We start from the raw sequence: 13703 nt of genomic DNA, 5'->3' as shown, positions 1-13703 counted from the left end.
AATGCCTTTCTTAAAATCAACACACAGAAGTATATATTTTTAATCCTGCATATTTAGCTAAAAGAAATCCATGTTAGCAGGCAATATTAACCAGGTGAAATTGTGTCACTTCTCTTGCGTTCATTGCACGCAGAGTCAGTGTATATGCAACAGTTTGGGCTGCCTAATTTGCCCAAATTTGACTTAATTATGACATAACATTGAAGGCTGTGTAATGTAACAGGAATATTTAGATTTATGGATGCCACCCGTTAGATAAAATACGGAACGAATCCAGGTCTTGTTTTCGAGATGATAGTTTCCGGATTCGGTCATATTAATAACCTAAGGCTCGTATTTCTGTGTGTTATCATGTTATAACTAAGTCTATGATTTGATAGAGCAGTCTGACTGAGCGATGGTAGGCACCAGCAGGCTCGAAAGCATTCATTCAAACAGCACTTTCGTGCATTTTGCCAGCAGCTGTTTATGACCTCAAGCCTATCAACTCCCGAGATTAGGCTGGTGTAACCAATGTGAAATGGCTAGCTAGTTAGCGAGGTGCGCTCTAACAGCGAATCAAACGTCACTTGCTCTGGGACTTGTAGTGGTTGTTCACCTTGTTCTCTATGGGTAACGCTGCTTCGAGGGTGGCTGTTGTCTTTGTGTTCCTGGTTCAAGCGAGGAGAGGGACGGAAGCTATACTGTTACACTGGCAATACTAAAGTGCCTATAAGAACATCCAATAGTCAAAGGTTAATGAAATACAAATGGTATAGAGAGAAATAGTCCTATAAAAACTACAACGTAAAACTTCTTACCACGGAATATTGAAGAGTCATGTTAAAAGGAACCACCAGCTTTCATATGTTCTCATGTTCTGAGCAAGGAACTTAAGCGTTAGCTTTCTTACATGGCACCTATGGCACTTTTACTTTCTTCTCCAAAACTTTGTTTTTGCATGATTTAAACCAAATTGAACATGTTTCATTATTTATTTGAGGCTAAATGTATTTTATTGACGTATTATATTAAGTTCAAATAAGTGTTCATTCAATATTGTTGTAATTGTCATTATTACAAATACATTTTTTTAATCGTCCAATTAATCAGTATCGGCTTTTTTTGGGTCCTCCAATAATCGGTATTCATAATCGGTCGACCTCTAGTTCAAATCCACTCTCTTCGTGTGCGTTACACTCCAGCTGGGCTTTGCAGATGGACGCCACTGAGCAAGGCAGATCAGTCAAACTAGATCAGAAAACAATTTAGATCTGCTACTCAGCACCTGAGACCTGAGAGAAGCAGAAAGTCCAGACACACAGAAACAAAGACAGACACACAACCATCAGTTTAACACAGCTTCATTCTAGCTAATAGCAAACCCAATCCCAAGAAGTGCTGCTTGCCACAATATGAATAGCTATACTGCAGTGTTTCAGGACCACCAGGAGATGGGGGTGTTGGCAGGGTAACTGGGACAGCACTTTTACCACTCATGTTTATTTTCAGACAGACAAATGAATGTTTTTCTGCTGTCTAAAGTAGCCTCAAATTTTTATGAATGGGTAACCTAATATTGCCTCTTCTTTGGGTACTTGCTGTTCCTCATTTGCCCACAGGGTTTCCATTGGTGTAAAGTACCTCAGTAAAAATACTTTATAAAGTACTACTAAGCAGTTTTTTGGGGGTCTCTGTCCTTTACTATTTATATTTTGGCTCCCTACATTCCTAAATAAAATATACTTCTTACTCCATACATTTTCCCAAACACCCAAAAGTTACATTTTGAATGCTGAGCAGGACAGAAAAAAAATGGTCCAATTCACACACTTATCAAGAGAGCATCCTTGAATATCTCTACTGCTTCTGATCTGGCGGACCCACTAAACACAAATGCTTCGTTTGTAAATTGTCTGAGGGTTGGAATGGGCACCTGCCGAATCTCAGGATTAACTATGTTAAATGTAGTAATGAATAAATTGGCTACATTTCTTTAAATGGACAATTCTGTGAACGGTCTTGTGCAAGTTTTAAATCGACACAATGCCTGTTAACAAAGGTGTCAGCTAGAGATGACGTGCAGGAGCTTGCAGGGATTTGTAGTCTTGCATGTCTACTTAGATGGTAATTAGCATTTTAAAATCAGAGTAAATAGAGCCAAATATACTGGTACGTCACCTTGTCTGGGAGAGATTTACGCCAGGTAAGCCGATGAGAAAGACAGCCCTTTATTTTAAGGGTTTCTAAAAAACCTTGAGGTAAAAATGAATGGTGGAAAAATGAATGGTGGAAACACCACTAGAGTTTATGGGTATTATGACACTACTGTGGGGCTCTATTGTCGTTTCAGGCACAGGTTGGTGGCACCTTAATTGGTGAGGACAGGGTCATGGTAATGGCTGGAACGGAGTAAATGGAATGGTATCGAACTCAAATACATTGTTTCTGGTCCAGCCATTATTATGAGCCATCCTCCCCTCAGCAGACTCCTGTGGAATCAGGCACACTTCTTCAATTTTCCAAGTCTTGTCCCAGACCTACTGTGAAATCCTTTATTTCCATGCAATGACATTTCAATTGAAAATGTTAGGGTGAGGGAGAAGAAAACAACTTTAAAACTGAAATGGAACACTAATGGAAACTGAAATTGTGAACACTGAATTTCTTTAATTTATTACATTGGTTTGGAATTTAAGGGACATTATCATGCTTTAAAAATAAAAAAAATACATTTAGGTACTCATAATGTGATGCATTTGTTAAACCTTTTCAGATGTCACATTAACACTTAAATGTCAAATTATAAAATACACTTTCTGCTGTTGCCTCAAATTCTGAGGGGTCAATTTACTTGGAGCAGATTGATAACTCATCAACAGGCACAACAAGATATGACAGTGAGAACTGGTACAGAGATGGACTTGGCACCACACAGCTGTAATCTTCAGACACATATTCCGTATGACCACACCACCTTTCAAAAGAAGCAGTAGGACTGTGGAGCCCCAGAAATAACACTTCTTCCTTGTCGTTAACATGGTGATGTGTGTCTACAAATATCTCAGGAGCCAAAGAGAGTAAACGTGCGTGCGCCCGCCAACTCCCCCCATATAAAAACGTTTTAACAGCAGGCATGGACAGCAAGAAGTGGGAGACGGGACGAAAATGGAGAACAAAACACTAAGTCCAGCATTTCCCATTACAGACAATCGATAACTGGAAGAAGCAGCACTTTTGGTATTTGTTATTATTTCTATTTATGGGTTGGGGGGGGGGGGGGGGGGGGGACAGACTCCCACAATGGCATTCAGCTGCTGTGGTCCCACCCAAACTGGCTCAGACAACAGGTGGCTTAGGCTTAAACCATCAAAGTCTTTCCAATCTAAGTGCATGGACCATACAGTAGCTGAATATTTGAGTTGTGTACTGTACCTTTGGCAAACTTGAAATAAGATGGTTATCAAACAGTACATCTACTTTACGTCGCTCCCCTTTAACACATGATGAACATCAGAGAGAAATTCTTATCAGGAACACTTGGTGTTCAGTGCTCACATCGCCACCATTACTATTTGAGGAAATGCATTGAACATAAATCATGTGTACTCTGAAAAATAGCTAAACTAAGCAAGGAGTAGGCTTAACATTGTTTTCAGCCACAAGGATCTGATCATTGGGGCTTTATATAAAATTGAGAATTCAGCTTCAATATACAGTAACGTAAATGGTCTTTAAAAAAGTAGGTACGTGTTATGATCAAATGAGACACCTTACCCTAATTCTCCCCATTTTCCTTTGAAGCAAAGTAGTTTCGCTCGGGTTGTGCAACTACAAATAAAAAGTGAAAATTCAAAAATAAAAACAGCTTATTAAACACGTGTTAGATCAAGTAAAAGTCAACGTTGCTCTACTTCAGACCATAACAACGGACTGACTAGAATATACCAGCAAGCAGTTTATTCAAACGCAAGCCCACTGAACAATTATTTGCAGGTCATATGATTGAGAGCTGTGAAATTCATTCAAAACAGCTAAAACGCACATTGCTTTCAGCTTCTTCCATGTCAGTGAAAGGAAGCTGTAAGAAATGTTCAACAGCATTGCAAAATGTTGTAGAAAGAAATATTGGACAAAGAAAATGGCACATCACTTTTAGTAACAATTTTCAAAACACACAAAAATATTCTTAAAATTATTGTAAAAGCATACTTTTCACACAGGCACCCTGAACATGAGGTCTTGAAAAAAAAAGGGACACTTGCATATAATTGGAAGAACTCACTTTCACACACACCAAACAGCTAGGCAAAGTGGCCTAACCAATCATTCAGAACTCAGAGGCCTGTGTGAGTATCCTTGAGGTGCTTGCACCTCCTAAGGGGGTTGAAAATACAGAGAATCATCACTTTCATGCTTTTCTTTCATCACACCAACTCGCTCACTTGCCCAGCAGAGTGCTCATTAAACAATCTCCATTAAGAACCGGTTTTTGGTTTACAGGCTACAACACTATCGTTAAGTAATATAGCTATATGTTTTTCTGAAATGCATGTATAAGAAAAATAAAAAACACCCATTTTGCTTAAGTGCTTGAAGACTTTTGCAATATTTCCCTGGAGATCACTGATCCCTCTAAAAAAGGTCCAATGCAGCTGTTACCTAAATATCAAATCATTTCTGGGAACAATAGGTACCTTAGTGTGATTCTTTTTGACTGATTTAATTGGGGAAAAAAGCTTAGCAAAGAACAATTTCTCAACAAAATAATTGCTAGGACTGTCTGGGAGTGGCCTGAGTGGGAAAACTGAAAACTTGCCAAGCTGTTACTGGCAGAGAGGTTTGGAACTCTTATTGGTCTATTAGCTAATTTACCGCGTAGTGATGTCACCAGGCAGGCCAAAACTCCATCCCACCAACACAGGCTGAAATTTCTGGTCATTTTCACAATATTATTACAACCTCAGTGTGGAAATATATAAAACACGGGAAATTACATTTGACTGCACAGGGGCTTTAAGAATCAAATTCAACATTAGGGGACATGTCGGAGTCAAAAACAAATGAACAGATGAAGTACTTTGGACTGTTAGCACACTTCTACACACCCACGCAAGAGACTTGCCCCCCCCCTGTTTTACAAAGAAGCATAGGGCTTCTTGTTCTTCCACTCAGGATCAAATGTAAAAAAAGGGTTAGAGTTATGAAAAAGACAGCTTGTTTTGGCTTTTTTACCTCATGGTATGTTCTGGTGTTTCATATTCCAATATTTAGGGAACCCAGTAAAGTTACATCAACTGTGCATAAACAATTAAAGCACAAAAATCCAAAAACACTTTTTGCCGCTATTGTCCACCATTGCAAACTGGGTTGTCCATCGCACAAAAAATTTCCGCTGCCAATCAAGTCAAAATAAGTGATATTTTCGCTGTTGTGCAGCATTAGCAAAATAAGATATTTTGTGCTCTTGATTGAAGCTGATCTAATCTGATAATACACACGGCATAGAATGGAAGCAAAACAAAAGGTTTTAGATACCACGTCCCAGAGGTCTATCCTTTGCTCAGAATTCCACAGTGAAGTAACTTAGTGTGCGAGACACAGTTTTGTACACAGTTTTGTACACAACAGGGGTGTGTCTGACCATCTTGTAGTTCCCTTTGTCTGCAAGAATAAGCCAAGAAGTTACCAGGAACCCCAAGAGAGGGCTGGACAAGGAATCTCAGGCATTGATTCCTGCCTTTGCATATAACCTGGACTGTGATTAAGCAGTAGGTACACTCAGAAATGCTTCAGCCCATGAATGAAGAGGTAAAAAAAAATATTTAAAAAAAATCACAAATAAATAAATTCAGGGACAGTAAGATCACACTGTCCTATTACAGGTGGAATCCGGTGGAAATCAGTGTGCTTAAAGTGAAATTGCCTGAACAGATAACTTAAAAGGTTCGAAGCCTACATATCTATGACAGCTGATTGCAAGCCATGTCAGTGTTTTCTGCAAGCAAAATGTTTTGGTATTTTAAATCACAGCTCTGTCGTTCATTATTAAATATCACTCCAATTCATATTTGAGCACAATACGAGGATCTTGTTTTGAACCATTTGGCAGAACACAATATTATCCAACTGTCATGGCTTTACCAATACTACCTGAGTGACATTTTGTATTTCGGTATTTATTCATTTATTTGTCTTAAAAAGAACAACAGTCCAAAGCCATTCTTAAAAGAAGTTAGTATTTCATATAGTACGTGTATCTGTAGTAATTAAAATATATATTTTTTAAAAGTGTTACATAAAGTGCTATTAATCCACACAACCAAATCACTTATGCTAGAGAAAATAAGCTAAGACACTTCCTCCCTTAGCCGCCCCCCCAAAAAAAGGAGATGGTAGTTCCAATGACATTGTGGCTGTCCACTCATTGTATTACCAAATGTGGCCTGCCTTGCCATGTATAGGCCTCTTGACACAACCACTTTGATCAAAGACACTGACTGGATGAAAATGTATTATGAAATTATCACCACATCTCTACAAACAGTATAACAAAGTGGCTGGTCTGCGACATGAAATAATTAGTATTGCGATGGTTCTGTCATATTTTCTTGGTTATATTAAACTGTGACTTTTCAAGTCTCATCCACACCAATACTCTGTGCAAGAAATACATTGTCATAACTAGAGAGAGATTAAAAGACCAAAAGCTGAAAAAGCACAAAGTATCCTAGGCTGAATAAATTGGCTAGCAAATGAAAAGCAAATCGCTTGAGCAAGAAAATAAGGAAATGAGCCATTTCTCTATGTAGTATCAGCAAATATAGCCTAGGAGGGTCTAATGAATTACTGACATCTTGAGCCTCTTACGGATCAAATACACCAACCCCCCCCCCCCCCCAAAAAAAAATCACATACATAGCCCTTGTGCTACAATAAGTCACTTCTCATCTTTCATAAAACTCCCACAATCAGGTGAATAGCTCAAGAGAAGGTACAAATTAAGGAACAGCCTACATCCATCTTAATTTGAAATTAATTCAGTATGTGGACTGACAACTGCAAGGGCTTAAGAAGAGTCAAAATAATAAACATAAAAGCAAACTCAGATGAAGACAATTATATAATAAAACTATTTTTTCAACTGATTAGCATGCCTACCAAAAAGTGAGAATCGAACCACAAGATTAGAATGAACCCATCTGTGCTCTGGGAGTTTGTTCCTACTGTAGATCACATCTGAAATCGCTAAACCATACAAAACAAAATAGGTGTCAAGAGATACCCAGCAGTCAGTTCATTGCTGGGCATAGTTATTTCACTAAAGTAATTAAGACAAATGCTTTCCCTCAAATGTATTTATCATTTAACCTGCAGCCTAACAGTCTTCTCGTAATCTTTCAGTTTCAAGGCATTCTTATCTGAGCTTATAGTTCATTTTATTTCAAAATGAATTCAAATTTGCACATATACTGATGTGTATGTATAAATCATAGCACAGATCTACATATATTGGAATAATTTGAATGCATGAGGACATAAAATGATTGAGGCATCTTACTGTAAGACCAATACTCGCCATATAGTTCAATGGGCAACAGGATAAAGGCTTGGGAGGTGCAGTTTGGGCCTTCATCTTATTTCTCCTCAACACCCAGAGGAAGGCGCTATGAGACCAATGTCTAACACAGCAGAAAGTGTCACAAGTGTCCGTTCACATGGGAGTCTGAGGCACCCAGCATCTTTTTCAAGTGTTTGCGTCTGTGTAGTCCAGAGCGTCAGCAGAAGCTTCTGTGCTCAAATTAATTCCAATACTTGGATTTATATGTCCTCACATTACCCTTCCCCTCGTCTTCCTCTCCTCTGCGGCGATGCCCCCAACCCCCCGGCAAAAAATGTGTCTCCATTATGCCATTCTATATTTCCAATGAAAGTCTGTCACAGGACACTCATCCATCAGTCCCAATATCACAGTTGTCTCGATTTTGTTTTTCCAAAGGGATTATAACCGCCAAAAAAGATAACTGCAGCACCCAGGTAGGGAGGAGGTTAGTGTTGACAGACATTCACTACCTCACTGATCAGGTCCATCCTTGGTCTTGTCATAGAAGACTACTCTTTTTGGATCTGGGGGAAGGACAGAAATGTTTCAGTGTCTAGGCCCTGTGGAACGTAGTTAGCAATTCATAATGTATATTATTCAAACTTCAGCTGTATACCGTTTGAACATCAAATGGAAAACCCAATTTCACAACTTTGAAAACACTATACAGAAGAGACCTTTACCTTGTTTTTGCAAATTGAAAACATATTCCATTTCTGTATAGAAAAAACAAAGATTGATTAATACCTCCAGGTGCATAATATATTTTTTGGTGCAAGTGAAATAGTAGGTTAAAGCTACCAATGTGTAATAACCAGTGCTCGACATGGGCCAGAGCTGTCTGAAGTGCTGTACCGGCACCTCCAATTATTTGAGAACTGCATACCGGCTCCTCTATGAAACAAAGTTGCCTATCGCCAGCCCGGATTCACACACAACGTCAAAAAAAGGTTGATCAAAGCGGAATGAAGGTGGGACATGAATTGAATAGCAATGGAGAGTGGGCATTCATATCCGGATTCCACTTTGTTCAGGTTTATTTGCCACTAGTCTGTGAATCCGGTATATGCGTACCAGTAGACTGAGTTTGAGAATGCGCAGATTGAGAATGCGCCATGCCTGAATGCGCTTTTCCAAGTTGTCAAATAAGGGAAATATTGTGTTTTTCTAAATACAGTATATTATCAATCTATCAGCCAAGATCAGAATTAGGCCTAACCTTCAGCGTGTCTCTGTGCTGTGCATCATTTGCGTGTGTGCCAGAGGTAGCCTATAAAATAATGATAGACTAACTATATAGCCAATTCAAAACATAACTAGTCATACTAAAAGCTCTCTCGCTACTTAACCATTTAGCTATAAGCATTAATGTTGATGCCTTTTCCACCAGCACGGTTGAGAAATAAATCTGATACCATTATTGGAAAGCTGGGATTCCTCTATTGAAACAGTAGGCTAGCCATGTAATTCCGACATTAAAAAAATATTCTAATAGCCTAAATGACAAACAACTTCTATGCCGTGCATATATATTTAACCTTATAAAGGTGGCCAACCATCCTATAGGAGAGCTACTGGGTGTGCAGGCTTTTGTTCAAGCCCGGCTCTAAAACACCACATTGTAGCCTAAACATCAGCTGCTCATATAGAAAACAGACCAGCAGCCTTCTAGTGTCAATACCACATTTATGCAGACTTTTTCATGTAGGAGACACCACTAATTATTGGTCATGGAAATTTGGTTAGAAGTCATGAAATTCCACGAGTCAAAATGTGTATGAACCATTAACAGTGAATAATCAGATATAGCTATAGCAATGTACATTTGTGAACATGGTCTAATGGACCTGCACTGCTTTCTTCCCAAGTCAAGCACTGGTACTACCATGTGTTTATAGAAATGACACAGCAGAGCAAGAGGACTTACCTTTAGTGTGATAAGTAACAGCAGCTTTCAGATCAAACAACCCACAGCTACCTCTGTCCAGGCTCTTAGAGTGAGTCTGCTCTTTAGATGGACCCAACACCAGGTTGGTCAGGGGGGCCTGTGCAGGCTCATCACTAATGTCTTTACCAGAGGCCACAACTGCACCTAGACCCTTCGCCTCAACCTTTGTCTCATCCAGTCCAGACAGCTGAGCCTTTGCCCCATCCTCACCCTTTATTGTAGCAGGGGGGCAAGCTGGGGCACTAGTCCTTTTCTCTGAGTCTTGAGCCAAAGTGAGAAGGAAAGGCTCTGGGATTGATAGGCTAGCGTCAAGGCCTGCCTCAGCTGCAACAGCAGGGCATGGCTCCCCTTGAAATGTGACAACCGTAGCCTTTCCCTCCACAGCAGCTACCGGCCTGCTTCCACCTTCTGGCCCCACATTTGGCTCATTGATGAAGGACAGGCCCCACTGATTCTGAAAGATGTCCCCCAAGGCTTTCTGATTTGTCTGAGCAGCCGGGGTGTCCACTTGGCGAGCACTCGGGAGCACAGGTTGCATATTTAAAGGGTTTAGAGGGTAAACAAAAAGAGTACACTTTCTCAGATCTGCTGTAAGGTTGGTTGAAGAACTACAGTCATTGTCCAAAAAGGATGCTACGTTCTCCCCGCATGGGAGAGAGGGGGCTGGTGGAATACTACTAGCAGCAGGAGTGAAGAAGGTACCAACAGAGGGATAACAATTTCCATCTCCAGAAACAGGACCATTAGTAACGCTAGCTGAGGTGATGGTTTTCATAGCAGACATGGGGACCTGTGATAATCGATCAGGCACCTGAGGAGGATGCATCTCTCCTCCAGCTTGGGCTGCTTTGTTGAGGTTCTCCTTAACTTTACTTGCATAACTGATCTTGGGCACTATTTTAGCTCTACTGTTGTCCACAGGAAATACAGGAGGGGGCTTAAATAAAGTCCAAGAGTCCTCTTTTGTAGAGGTTGAGAGCTTGGCTTTGGGCCTATCCTCAAACTTTTTACCAAAGGCAACTGCAGCAGTTTTACTGTCTGAGTTTTTCCTCTGCAACTCACCCATAGCCACTTCTGGGGCCCCCATCTGCCTCACTGCTGTCTGGGGATCTGCTTTATGGACAAGTCTCAAGTTCACCGCTTTCTCCATTGGTTCAAGTCCAGAAGCTTCTGGCTCCTGTGTAGCATTACCCTGTTGCATAGCTCTCTCCTTTTCGCTTGTCACATGCTCTGTGTTCTTGATGCTGTTGCGTCTGGCCTTGCGTTTCTTAGGAGTAGTATATCCACTTTCTGAGCCACTGCAATCGTTGTCAGGGGGTGACTTGCTGGAGTAACCATTGGTAATATGAGCAGAGTTTACCACCCCATTCAGAAGCAATGCAGAATCCTTGTCCAACAGCTTTCCCTCATAATCATTAGTGAAATCCAAGTTCTTGTCGCTGTCCATATTCTTCTTGTGATCAAAACCTTCTTTGCTGTCCATTTTTGAAAGAGTGGTATAAACCTTCCGTGTTGACTTCTGTTTTACATTAGTGTTTATCAAATGTCTGTTACCATTGCTGTTGGTGGGACGAGGGATACAAAAAAAAAAATTTGCAGACAGTATCTTCTCCCCCTCCACGTCACTGGTGTTTATTTTCCCATTGCCTGTAAATGGAAACAAAAGAAAATTGCACTGCCAGTGATAGAATAACATGTGAACAGACACACAAACATAAGTCCAAGGAAATTCCATAATTCCCTACCACCTCTCTATATCAAAAGGGACTAACAGCCCTAATCTGTTTACAAGACCTATGCAACCTCGAAGCTCCTTTTGCAGGAAACATGGTGGGGCCTTTATAAGACGCTGCTGTATCATGGCAATTTAGACTGAATAGGTCAGCTGGTAGCAAGCAACCATGCCAGTACCCAGATCAGATTCCCTTGAACATAGTAGTCCCGTAGCCTACTTGTTAACAGATACCATACTTAAGTCACTTCAGAAAAACGTGTGCTGCATGTAGAAATAGCCATTACCTACAGTCCTAGGACTTTTAGTAACAGGGAGGTGGTTGTCAGTGTGACTGAGCCTGACTTTGCTAGCTAATTCAACAGTATTTACCACACTAGCGTCTAAAACAAAGCTTTCAACTAAATTAATGTTTTGCCATCTTGCTCCTAAGATATCTGTCTACAATACGAGTTAACAAACATCTTAAATAATGTTATAGAATAACAAATTGTGTTAAGCGTTTTATTTTCCTTATCTGAACTGAAGCGAGGGTTCAATGTATGCACAATTTTCTTTGCATGCATACCATCAAGTCTAAACTAGTCTAAATAAACTGGCGATGCTGCAATTACATTTCAAATCATGTAGCTAAAACATCGGTAAGCAATAGTTTCAGAATTGTTTATTAAAAATCTAAATCCTATGCATCAATCAGCTAACTAGAAAGACAACTAACTGTGTTAACACTCTTCGGGTCATCTACCCAGGCTAACATGTTTGCGTGGCTTCATGGCTAGTTAGACGCAACAGGCCCGACCAAGCCGCAGCTGCGTAAGTTTAAAATGTCTGGCACTAGCTCCAGTAGTTATTTAAATCACTGGAATGTCTCAAAATTAAGTTAAGTAACTACTCATCTTGCTTTTGTAGCCCTGACTGTAGCCAAGTGGTAATTTGTAAACAAAACAACATTGAAACGTATTTTATGCTCTCTCTCTTTATTAGGATTAGCCAGTTAGCTCGTTAGCTTCCCCGCTTGCATTTTCTAACATGGCCGACAGGAAATGGCAATTCAGAACATTCCAGTGGAGCCGGCTTGTTTTTGTTAACAAAATATTTCACGGAATTCATACCAAATTAGCCCTTACTTTGTGGTGTAAACTCAACGTATTCACGTCACAAAATTATTTAACTACAAAATGACTAATTAGTCACACAGGGGAATTGTCAGAGTACCATAAATGTAGAAATGGGTGGTAAAAACCGGCGCACAAGGTCAATCCCCTCTGTCAAACCACCAGCTGTCACGCGACGTTTAACTATCCCTAAACTAGCCATACTCAACTCTAGTCAGAGCTAACTAATACGTTAAATTGATATTTACCAGCTCGCTACCATCCTGCTATGACTGTCTTGCGAGCTAGCACGCTACATTGACGTCGGTAATAATGTGGCTATCTAGCTAGTTAAGTAATTTGTATTAGCTGGCTAACTTTTCCGGATGGCCCAACCTGTTTTCTTCGTCTGCGTTTCCTGGTACTGGAAGTAGATCTGATCATTTTTTAGAGATGATTTGTATTGAATATGATTCCTTTCTTCTCCATAGTGGTGATATCGTCTATCTTGTGCCCGATCTTTGGGCTGTTCCTCCATTGAAGTGTTAGAATAGAATATCAGTCCTACCAATGTGCGCCGTAGCTCACTGGGCAAGTGAAGCAGAAACAGGGACCATCTCAATTGTGAATCCTCGCGTCCTTTCTCCTCGTCTCCTTCTCAAACCCCATTGGAGGAGAAGATCAGAGGGGCGGTACCTCTGGCTTTCTCATACAATGGGTTTTGAGAAGGAGAGAGGACGCGAGGAGAATTCAAATTAAGATCTTCCCACAGTCTCCTTTCCAATAAACGCGACTGACAAACGGAAGCTATTCGAGGCCTCTGTGAACGTCAGCATTATGTCTAAAAAGTATCCAAGTCTACTATTTTTGGTGGTTCCCCACCATCATTGCAAACAGAGGTATTGTAAATACATATAAATCCAGGTTGAACAAAATAATAGTTTATGCGAGATTATATAGAATTCAAGTAAATGTGAAATGCCACAAGTGGTCTTCACGACCTTTGAGATCTGCTGAGACCATAGAGATAGATAGAGGACTCATCTTCATATCTGGGCTATTATGGCATCTGTGACAGCATGGGCAGCGCCATTGGGGCTATATTCATGATTTACCCGTCCGCCAGCTGCGTTGCGGTTAAACCGAACCAACTCCTGCATGTCATTAATTTATTGTGGCCACTAGATGGTGGTGATATAGCTAAAATCCATTTGCAAACCAAAGGCATTCAAATTTGAAAATTTGAAGAAGACAATGCTCTGACAATTGTCTGATAGCTCCCTACCACTGAAATATCCAATATGTCCGATTCATGGACTGTCTTTATCTGAGTTGCATCTGGTTTAT

At 40.3% G+C, this 13703-nt stretch overlaps 1 protein-coding gene across 1 annotated transcript; it reads right to left on the bottom strand.

The window, feature by feature from the left end:
* Positions 1-2629: 2629 nt before the first annotated feature.
* LOC123999127 (nuclear fragile X mental retardation-interacting protein 2-like) lies at positions 2630-12754 on the bottom strand. The gene is made up of 4 exons (XM_046304569.1): positions 12626-12754; positions 9510-11177; positions 8266-8298; positions 2630-8106 (listed from the first exon to the last, which is right to left on the bottom strand). Exons 2-4 carry the CDS (start codon positions 11011-11013, stop codon positions 8054-8056), a joined length of 1590 nt encoding a protein of 529 aa, XP_046160525.1. The 5' UTR covers positions 11014-11177; positions 12626-12754; the 3' UTR covers positions 2630-8053.
* Between the last annotated feature and the right edge of the window lie 949 nt (positions 12755-13703).

The sequence above is a fragment of the Oncorhynchus gorbuscha genome, linkage group LG16 (genome assembly GCF_021184085.1).
Source record: "Oncorhynchus gorbuscha isolate QuinsamMale2020 ecotype Even-year linkage group LG16, OgorEven_v1.0, whole genome shotgun sequence".
In the NCBI taxonomy this organism is placed as follows: Eukaryota; Metazoa; Chordata; class Actinopteri; order Salmoniformes; family Salmonidae; genus Oncorhynchus; species Oncorhynchus gorbuscha.
The sequence above is the reverse complement of the archived record's forward strand: the minus strand, read 5'-3'. Positions and strand labels throughout refer to the sequence as shown.